The sequence below is a fragment of the Peromyscus leucopus genome, chromosome 16_21 (assembly GCF_004664715.2).
Source record: "Peromyscus leucopus breed LL Stock chromosome 16_21, UCI_PerLeu_2.1, whole genome shotgun sequence".
Lineage (NCBI taxonomy): Eukaryota > Metazoa > Chordata > Mammalia > Rodentia > Cricetidae > Peromyscus > Peromyscus leucopus.
In genome coordinates, this window is record NC_051084.1 from 18,723,017 (window position 1) to 18,733,709 (window position 10,693).

Consider the following 10,693-nt stretch of genomic DNA (forward strand, 5'->3'; position numbering starts at 1 on the left):
TGTGTGTGTGTGTGTGTGTGTGTGTGTGTGTGACCAAGTGGATCTTAGGAAACATGACTGGAATTTAAAAAGCACTCATCTTGATCAAAATCGATCTGCCAGGACAATCCAGCAACCGGACTCGTGTGCCTATAATAACAGAACCTCAGGATATAGAAGACGGCTGACAGAAAGTAAGAAAAATGTGCCGTCATCAGAAAAATGTAGCCTGGAGACGGAAGGGCTCAGCAGCCACCGATGCTTGTCTGCATCACCTCTGGCCACATGCCAGCCACAGGGACACTATAGTGCCTGCAGGCCGAAGCGTGTTCTGCAGGTTTAGGGGGTGGAGTCTTGTGAATGTAGCAGAAGTCCGTGGTGAGTGAGCACCTGCATTGGAGGACTGCCCCAGCAGTGGCACTGGTCCAGGCAGTTTGCATATCAAAGGAGAAGCCAAAGGCCCTGAGGCAGCCTGGGATGGTGATGCTGGCAAAGCATCTCTGAAGCCTGAATAGCCGGGTCCTCTAAGTCCCCACTGGGCCGAGTCAGTGGGACCCACAGACCATGGCCTGGTTCTACAGAGGTCCTTGGACAGGGACTGGAACTTGGGTCCTGCTAGTGGCCACTGTCACCTTCAATCCCAGGTGACAGACCTGAAAGGTGGCTGGGCTGAGGGTTGGCATGGCTGCTCTCCACCATCTCATGGAACATCGACGGGCCTCCAAGACAGAGTGATTCCACAAGGCGGGGGCTTCCGGGAAGACAGAAACAGGAAAAACTAACCCAAGGTTGCTATCCCTGGAAAAATGGGTTAAGCCCCTTTGTTCACAAAATTACAGCCTTAAAAAATGTTCCTGTGCCTCCAGCCCAAGGTACTAGAAAGCAAACATCACATTTGATGGAAACAGGAAGACGTTTTAGAGACAGAAATAGATGAAGTTATGTTTTATTTATGTATGAAATAACAAAGATCAAAACAAAATTCCAAAGATCAAGTTAATTCTTTGAAGATGCCAAAACATCTCCCCACCTCTGTGAACTGACAGAGACAACAGGGGCCCTGGGCCTCGCTGACTCTATGCCTGAGGGAACAGGACCAGGCAGCTTGAAGCAAGGAGCCTAGAGCAAGAAGCAGCCAGTTTACACAGATCCCAAGCACACACCGGCCCTGAGGATCTGTAGGGTGACTGTCAGAGTGAGTGAGTGCGTCTCTGCAGGCCACTGTATAGACAGGGTAAACATTGGCAAATGCAACTGTGGAAAAAAAAATCCATTCACCAGGAGTAAATGTAAGAATATGTGTGGTCCTCACACAAATCAATGGAGGCGGGTGGGGTGGGGGAGGGGAAGCACAAACCCTATAGTTAATACTGTCGTCTTAGTAGGCTTCCAATCCGCCTTCCTACCCTGCAGGGCAGTTCCCCATCGACTTCTTCAATCTGGGAGCTGAAATGAAGGTGGGTGAGATTGTTGGTCAAGTTGAGGGGAAGTGGATGTCCTGACGGAGTAAGTGGCTGGTGTCCGGGCAGGTGTCTTTGTCCCTGGTGACAAGAGTCCACTGACATTCAGCCATGCCACTTTCTTCTGGCTCCATGAGGAACACTGGCCTCGTGGTAGTGGGTAGTGTCCTTCCCTGCAGACACTCGTTTGTCCCAGGCCGGTGGGGGTGGGGCTGATACAACAGGAGGTGGGAGCCCAGCTGGATCTGGGAGGGGCAGGCGCTAGGGACCAAGGAGGTGCCCATGAGTCGCGGGGTCAGTGCCAGCCTGTCACCCCCACCTGGCTCACATGACCGTTTTCACCTGCAGGGTGACAAAGGGGACCGAGGGGACGCTGGACAGAAAGGAGAGAGGGGAGAGCCTGGGGCGGCTGGTGGTGGATTCTTCAGCTCAGGCGTGCCTGGACCACCCGGCCCCCCTGGCTACCCTGGGATTCCGGTAAGCCTGAGCCCCAGGCCTCCTGCAGGTGTCCACACACGGTGGGCAAAGTCAAGGGGCACATTATGCCTGGTTGTGTACCCTGAAAAGACTCAGACCAAACCCTGCCAGCTCAGCTGCCTAAGACCCTCCATTTATTGGTTCCTCTATGGGCATGAACCAGGTGGGTACAGGAACCAGGGTGGCCTCATTTGTGCCTTGTGGCCACTCCCCTGCTGTTACCCATCTGCTACTGTCCCTGGCTTCGAGCAGCCCTGAGCAGACCCCAGGGGCACAACATCACTGCTGTCTTGAGAACTCAAGGGAACAGGAGTCCTGGGCGGCCTTGGGGCTGGTGCTTTGTCCTGGGACCGCATCTCCAGCAAAAGGGGCCCTGTGGTAGGCAGGGCTGTACCCGTCTCAAAGGCTACTTCCACCCCTGGGGCTCTGAGCAGGTACAGTCCCAGCCTAGGGTGTGCAGGGTACAATGGAAGATTTCCTTGTTGTTCCTAGGGTCCAAAGGGAGAGAGTATCCGGGGCCCACCTGGTCCTCCTGGCCCTCAGGGACCTCCTGGCATTGGCTATGAGGGGCGTCAGGGCCCCCCAGGACCTCCAGGGCCTCCAGGACCTCCATCGTTCCCTGGCCCTCATAGGCAGAGTAAGTATGTGGAGAATGGGGAGTGGGCCTGGGTCCCTGAGGGCTACCCATGTGGCCAGGGGTTCCTAGCTTGATCTTTCTTAATAGCTGTCAGTGTTCCTGGTCCTCCGGGCCCCCCTGGCCCTCCAGGTCCCCCAGGAGCCATGGGTGCCTCTGCTGGGGTAAGTGTCCAGTTGGCCAAGGTCTGAGGAGGGACCAAGGTCTGAGGGCTGGGGAGGCAGGTGGTATTTCAGGAAGTCCTCACCATTAGTCTACTGGGTGCAGAGACCAGTGTCCGTGAGACCATGGGATCCCCAAGGCACTCACTTCTACATCCTCCACTCCTCCTTCTTGGGGACAGCCTGATAAAGAGGGGTGCCTACCCAGGGTCACCCTCTGGCCTCCCAAATCCTGGGAAGTCTGGGTGTTCTGGGCAGTAGGTCCCACACTGGGCTTGGGTTGGGGTTCCAGCAGGTGAGGATCTGGGCCACATACCAGACCATGCTGGACAAGGTGCGTGAGGTGCCCGAGGGCTGGCTCATCTTTGTGGCCGAGAGGGAAGAACTCTACGTGCGTGTTAGAAATGGCTTCCGGAAGGTGCTGGTGAGTTCTCGGGGACCCTCCCTCTAACACCCATCCACAAGGATGGACGGATTTCTGAACTTTAAAGAATAGTAAGCAGGTTCCTCTGCACTTTGAGGGTTAGCGGTAAACGAGTGTTTATTAGTTACTTTGATTGTGGCTGAAACCAAATACCCAACAAGAAGTAACTCAGGGGAGGACAGGTTACTTCCGGTCCATCACAGTTGACAAAGGCACAGTGGCAGGGATGTCAGGCAACTGGTCACATTGCTTCTGTAGTCAGGAAGCCGCAAGCAGCCAGGAAGTGGGGCTGTGACCTACTTCCTCCCGCAAGTCACCACTTTGCAAACAGCACTGCCAGCTGGGGACCAAATGTTCAACAGAAGCCCAGGGGTGGGGTGGGGGCGTGAGTTCACATCCCACCCACAGCAGTGCAACAACATGAGGTAGGGTCCTGACACTACACCCCAGGCAGCTCATGGCTGAGGTTCTTGTCAGGGTGATGTAATGGGATCGAGCATCAGGGCTCATCTTGGCATGGTGGCCTCAAGATGCATGGAAGCTACATATGCTTGGGATCCCAGCACTGTATGAACACCACTGTGGGGCTGGCCGGCTGGCTCAGTGGGTACAGACACGTGCCACACAACCCTGTCAACCTGAGCTTGATTTCAGAACCCCCAAAAGGTGAAAGGAAGGAGAGAACCAACTCTGCAAGGTTGTCCTCCGACCTCCACATGCACACCATGGCATGCGCACATAGATAATATGCATACACATGTACAATAATAAATACCACTGTGATGAACATCTTTAGTATTGGTAGGATGCCTCAAGATGCAGGATGGCTGCTGGGTACCAGCTTTTGGGTTCTGGGTCTGTGGGCCTGGCAGGCCTGTCCTACAGTGCCTTCCCGACTCCCGGCCCTTCTGTCTGGCCTGGGAGAGTCTCTGGTGTCTGCAGTAGGTCTAACCAGTGCCCACTGTTCACTTAGCGCCAAAGAGTGGGGGTGTAGTCACGTCCCTCTTTCTACAGGCCTCTTCCAGAGGGAGGGGCTGTGGGAAGAGGGTGGCCAATGACAGGCTCTGGGCCTGAGGCCTGATGGAATAACACCCGACTGTTACCTTTCAGCTGGAGGCCCGGACAATACACCCACATGGGACGGTAAGGAACATTTTGCCTCTGTACAGCTGTGAGAAGTTAGCATGGCTAACAGAGCTCAGGAAGGCCACACTGTTCCTTGAAGTCCAGGAACCAAGTGTTGGTGACTGGAGGTTGATGACGGTTCTGTACAGTGCAAAGAATGATCTACAATAGCTTTATTCCCAGTTCGGAGCGAGTGGATGTATTGCGTATACAGCACACTGAAGGTAAAGGATAATTAACAGAGGATAGATAAATAAAGCATTACCAAATCAAGACGTTTAGCAGAAATTGGTGACTGGAGTGGGAGGGAGTGCTTTAAGGCAGCCAGCCGGCGTTCCCAGGAGAGTCCTGGGGAGGTGACGTCGCCAAATTGGACACTCACAACATCCAGCACAGACTGACTAGGGAAATGGACATCAGCGGGCGTTCCCGCTGAGCTTTCTCCCCATGGCTGAACTTAACGGCTGAGCTTCCCACAGCTGCCCGGCAGGCACGTTCATGCCACGGGATCAACCACGGTCGCCTTGGTTGGAGATGGTTCACCTTCCAGCTGTCCTCCAGGGCACCGTGTTTTCCTCTTGGGCTGTTTTGCTGCTCACTTCCCTCCATACCACAGTTAGTGGGGCCATCTGCAGGCCTTGGAGGGACCTTGGAGGATACTTAAGAGACAAACATGCTTGGGTGTGAACGAGGGGAGGCGAGGGCAACTCCACTTCTGGAGTCAGCCTCTCCGTGAGTTCCAACAGCGTGTGGCAGTTGACTAATACAATGTAGGGTCTCAGCCGGAGGAGCAGCAGCCAGGAGCCCCAAGGAAGCTAGTGAACCCTAAGTGATGAGTGAAGACTGTCTTCTGAGCTCAGGGAGGAATGGGGGCCTCGGCAGAGGGCAGTGCCACCCATTAAGCATCTCGGGCTAGCTCCTGCGTGCACCCAAGGCTCAGGGTATAGCTCCCTTCTCAACACCATGGGCCTAGCCCCGTCCTACCCAAGAGCACGGAATAGATGGGAAGGGAACACCCAGGGGGACGAGCTACTCCAGGCACTGTGCACTTCCGTTCTCAGGGCAACGAGGTAGCCGCTCTGCAGCCCCCTCTGGTGCAGCTTCACGAGGGCAGCCCCTATACCCGGCGGGAGCACCCCTACTCCACGGCTCGGCCCTGGCGGGCCGATGATATCCTGGCCAACCCACCGCGTCTGCCAGACCCACAGCCTTACCCCGGAGTGCCACACCACCACAACTCTTATGCGCACCTGCCGCCGCCGCCGCCGGCCCGCCCCACACGCTCACCTGCCCACACTCACCAGGACTTCCAGCCGGTGGTGAGTGTCCAGGGTGGAGGGGCATGTGTCCATCCAGCCCCAGGTCTGGCAGGACAGAGGGAACCCTCCCCGAGCTGCCGGAGGGAAAACTCTGAGCAGGGATCTATGGGTGGGCTTCTGGCTGATATGGGCCACATCACCTAGGCCAGGGGCTTGCCTGGTGGCTTAGCGGTTGTCAATGAAATCAAACGCTTAGGAGCCCGTCCCTGCTGGTCCTTAGCAGAGAAGAGAGCACTGGACCATGCACTGGGTCCTCCTCCTAGAGGAGGCAGGGATAACCAGGGATGGGCAGGCTCTGGCCCCTGTCTCTGCTCACAGGAAAGGGTATTAGGGGCTCTCTTAGGGTGCTGCTGGGACCACAGCGCCTCAGACAGCCTCTGATATCAGGGTGGTCACTGAAGTTACTGTTATCTTGCCCATTCAGCCCTCAGTGGGCTCTGCCTGTGTTCACCCGTGCAACCTAGAGGCTAGAAGGTTACATGTGATACTGCTCATGGTGTAATCATATGCCACCTTTCCTGCAGCTCCACCTGGTGGCACTGAACAGCCCGCTGTCGGGTGGCATGCGTGGCATCCGTGGGGCCGACTTCCAGTGCTTCCAGCAGGCCCGAGCCGTGGGGCTGACTGGCACTTTCCGTGCCTTCCTGTCCTCCAGGCTGCAGGACCTCTACAGTATCGTGCGCCGGGCTGACCGTGGGTCTCTGCCCATTGTCAACCTGAAGGTGGGTGGAGCCCGTCCTGAGGGTCCCGGGAGGTCAAAAGTGTGTCCCCAGATGTACCCACGCCCTGGCTTTAGGTGTGAATTTGTAGCAGGGGCTGATGAAGATGGCCCTAAGGTCCCCAACAAAGCCACTCTTACCCCTGTACCTCCTAAGGCCTGCTCTTGTTCCATGGATGTTTCTAATGGTTCCTATGCTGCTGACCACATAGCTCAAAGTGGCCTGGAGCCATTGCTATGTGCCTCCTAGTCTGTCCCCTCTGCCCCAGGACCTGTCATGTGGCTTCATTCCTGGGTCTTACTGATGAAAAGAGCCGGGATTCTTGGTGCCCTTGCAGCAGTATTTTCCAGAACCAATGATGTGGACTTATAGATCCCAGTGTCTCAGGCTTGGGAGGGCAGGGTCTCACCTACTATAACAGGCCGGACCTTTGGAGAAAGGGTCCCTCTGCTTCAATGTGTTCCTTGGTCTCCTGTGGTCTCCCCGATACTTTCCTCTGGCCTGCTGTGATGGTGACCGATGTCTCTGCTGTGTCTCCTGTAGGACGAGGTGCTATCTCCCAGCTGGGACGCCCTATTTTCTGGCTCCCAGGGTCAACTGCAGCCCGGGGCCCGCATCTTTTCTTTCGACGGCCGAGACGTCCTGAGACACCCAGCCTGGTAGGTCTCCCAGCATTAGATGTGGCAAGACCTGGGTCTCTAGACACAGTCTCTACAGAAAGTCATAGACCCTTAGAGGAACAGGAGAACGGATGGTCACAGTAGGTTCGAACACGAGCCTGCCAGCACTCTCGAGGCCATGGCAGATTTGTGCCTCACCCGTGACTACTTAATGACCTCTACTGCTCAGCCATGTCAGTGCCACAGACAAGTATGGATCCTGCAGGACAGCTCCCTAGCATAGCCCTTGATCACAGACTGCACCTGAAAAGCTCACAAACAGCTGGACTGTCCTCAGAACAGTGTCATACCCAGGGTCTCTGCACCTGGCAGCTCAGGCACTGCTCTGGTGGCCCTGCTCTCTGAAGGGTGGCTTGGGGAGCTAGACAAATGTGTCCCCGGGTGCTACTTGAGCTCTGACCATCTGCTTTTCCTGAGGCACCCATGAGGGCCCTCCTGACCCCTCCATGAGCTGTAGGCAGAGCTGAGTGGCTAAACCCTTGGTAGCAGACTTCACTCCTAGCATTTAGCAAGCCAGAAGTTCCAGCAACCAGGTCTTGTCAGTGGGTGAAAGGCCAGCCGAGAGGTCCCCTGGCCCAGGCTGCACCCCAGCACCCTCTCCCTCTGCAAGAGTACACATCTGGGAGGCGGACCCAAGTCCTCCAGATCACAGGGGCCTCCCACTGTCCCCAAATATGGTGGCTGGCCTCACATCTTCTCTGTCCCAGAGGGCAGACCTGGAAGGACAGGCCTGCAGATAGCTGATGGTCTTTATGCCTTCTTGCAGGCCTCAGAAGAGTGTATGGCATGGCTCAGACCCCAGCGGGCGCAGGCTGATGGAGAGCTACTGTGAGACATGGCGGACCGAGGCTAGCGGGGTCACAGGTCAGGCCTCCTCACTGCTGTCAGGCAGGCTGCTGGAACAGAAAGCTGCCAGCTGCCACAACACCTACATCGTCCTGTGCATTGAGAACAGTTTCATGACCTCTTTCTCCAAGTAGGGCCTCTGCCAGCCAGGGTGGTGGACAGAGGCGGCACAGAGGGATGGACACAGCGCAGGGAGCATCTGGCCAGCACCTGGGGCCTGGCTGGGCTACGATCCTGTCTAGTTCACATTTTATGTAATCCTCAAGAAATAAAAGGAAGCCAAAGAGTATATTTTTTTAAACATTTAAAAACAGACTTCCTGCCCTTCCTCTCCCACTTGAACTGGCCGGTCTGTGTCACAGATCTCCCTCCATGCTTGGTGGAGCTCTGTGGCGACGTCAGGCCACAGCTGGGTGTCAGCAGGTTGCTGCCTAAAGACCTGCAGACTTTCTCTAGCCTGGCATCTTTCTGTGCACAGACCCTTCAAAAGGCAGTCACATGTGAGTGCTGGGGACAGACCTTGGGACAGCACAGGGCAGCTGGGACTCTGCTCTCACCACCTAGTTACTGCCCATAGTCTAGGCAGGTGGTAACTGGGACCATCCATGCTCAGCAGCAGGGACCACCTCCTGCCTCCCCTACTCTCCAGGAATAACACTCCCTGCCAGAGCAGGTTTCCAAGCCCAGGACTCACTGTGACCCCCAGATCTGAACCCTGTCCTCTGTCACTGTGCGTACAGGCCAGGAGTGTGATCAGACGTAGCCTACACGCTCATTTTTGCTGGGGGCCAGATGTGACATGGGGCCCACCCTCAGGCTTGTCTCTCGGACTGGCCTCCCTGGTGACCCATGAGATCCTGTCCAGAGCAGAACCCAAGCCCAACCGAGAGCCAGAGTCTGACAGTGCCCTGTCCTCCCCTGCCCACCAGCCCGAAGTCCACGAATCTCTCAGCAGCTGTACGAAGCACTCGTCCTGTGGAGGGACATGTGTGCTCAGGGCCACAAGTGGCCAATCACAGCCACTGTGCCTGCCTCAGGCTCTCTTGTCCAAGGCTTGGGACAAATCCAGCGGGGCTGGTTCTGTGACTCTGTGTGATATGAAGCCATTTCAAAGAGGCACCAAATAAAAATGACCTTTTATACAGACACTTGGTTTATAAGCTGCCTTCCCTGTTACGAAAAGGACGAATCATCTAAAATGAGACCTGGGAGCCGCCGTCCCTGTACTTCCCAGCTGGAGTCCTGCAAAGGAAGTACAGGGTGAGCGTGGACACAGTCATGTGTATGTGGATACAGGCCTGTACGCACACGTGCGAACAGGTAAACACAGACATGCATGTGTATGAATACACTGGTATACATGGTCACGTGTGTATGTGCACAGGTTTGGACGGGTATATAGACTGCGTACAGTTATACACAAATGTGCGTGGCTGTGCACAAGGCTGTCTAGGCATGCATGAATGTGTGTGTGTGTACACTATACCTAGTCACACAATTAGATGTCTGTGTGCAGTGGTATGCAAAGGCATATGCAAGTGTGCTTATGTACAGGTGTGCAGGCACACACAGGTAGACAGTATATTGTACAGATGTGTACAAATGCTGTCAGTACCCTCCACCTGGGATCCAGCAGTGTACACAAGGTGACTTCAAAATCATGTAGAGGGGGCTAGAGAAAGAGCCCAGCAATTACTGGTCTTGCAGGGGACCTGCGTTCAATTCCCAGCACCCACATGGCAACTTAACATCCATCCACTTTCAGAAAACCTGACACCCATGTCTGGCCTCCACAGGCGTCAGGCACACATATGAAACGCATATATACGTGCAAGGAAAGCCTCACAGGGATAAAATAAAAATAAATCTCCAGTTTTCTGCAGAGGATCTGTCCCCTGGGCCCCAGACCTGTGTTCACTATCATGCCCTGGCTGAGGCTAACCCTAAGGGACTGTGCTTGCCAGAGACCATGTCCAAAGCCTCCAGCCAAGTAAAGAACCAGCTGATGGCTGACAGAAGGGCCCAGGATAAGAGAGGTGACTGTCCTCAGCCAGGCCAGGTTGCCAGGTGAGGGCTACAGAGCTGCAGGTCTGAGTGGGTGGGTGCTGTGAGGGGGGGGGCTTTTGCTGGGAGAGGCTCTGAGGGTGAAGGCCAGCAAGCCCCATCTTGCTGCATTGGGTGCCACTGAAGGAATGGCTGGCTGTAGGGTAGGCTGGCATGGCAGGGCTAGCCACACACCATCTCTGCCTGTGGCAAAGGACAAGCCTATAGCCATCAGGTGTGTCCTACGAGAACCCCCAAGCCCAGCAGGGATTGGAACTAGCCCTCCCCTGCCTGTAAGGATAATTAACAGAGGATAGATAAATAAAGCATTATCAAATCAAGACGTTTAGCAGAAATTGGTGACTGGAGTGGGAGGGAGTGCTTTAAGGCAGCCAGCCGGCGTTCCCAGGAGAGTTCTGGGGAGGTGACGTCGCTAAATTGAGACACTCACAGCATCCAGCACAAACTGACTAGGGAAATGGACATCAGCGGGAGTTCCCGCTGAGCTTTCTCCCCATGGCTGAACTCACGGCTGAGCTTCCCACAGCTGCCCGGCAGGCACGTTCATGCCACGGGACCAACCACTGTCACCTTGGTTGGAGATGCTCGCAGCCTCTTCCTCAGCCCAGGGTCCCCAAGGTGACCTTTCCCAAGTGGACCTTCAGGTAGGTCCAACTGAGGCACAGTTGGCTCAGCAGACCCCAGGACAAGCAACTGTGTTCCCTGCTGACCTGGTTGGTTACTCATCACTGACCTGGTTACTCATCACTGACCTGGTTACTCATCACTGCCAGCCAGGAGGGATACTACTTGCATGCTCTAGGGG

The 10,693-nt window shown here is 55.5% G+C and overlaps 1 protein-coding gene across 5 annotated transcripts in view; it reads left to right on the forward strand.

Annotated features, from left to right (window-relative positions):
• Col18a1 (collagen type XVIII alpha 1 chain) overlaps positions 1-8,972 on the forward strand; it is a 112,311-nt gene extending 103,339 nt beyond the window's left edge. For 3 of the 5 annotated variants that reach the window (XM_037200100.1, XM_037200097.1, XM_037200099.1), the window contains 10 exons: positions 1,393-1,436; positions 1,788-1,916; positions 2,409-2,553; positions 2,641-2,714; positions 3,004-3,135; positions 4,246-4,278; positions 5,322-5,579; positions 6,104-6,301; positions 6,842-6,957; positions 7,745-8,972. In XM_037200100.1, the coding sequence (XP_037055995.1) occupies positions 1,393-1,436; positions 1,788-1,916; positions 2,409-2,553; positions 2,641-2,714; positions 3,004-3,135; positions 4,246-4,278; positions 5,322-5,579; positions 6,104-6,301; positions 6,842-6,957; positions 7,745-7,958 (1,343 nt within the window). In that variant the 3' untranslated portion in view covers positions 7,959-8,972. The remainder of the gene's footprint in view (positions 1-1,392; positions 1,437-1,787; positions 1,917-2,408; positions 2,554-2,640; positions 2,715-3,003; positions 3,136-4,245; positions 4,279-5,321; positions 5,580-6,103; positions 6,302-6,841; positions 6,958-7,744) is intronic. The other 2 variants (XM_037200098.1, XM_028874303.1) reach the window with 1 other exon arrangement.
• The last annotated feature ends 1,721 nt before the right edge of the window (positions 8,973-10,693 follow it).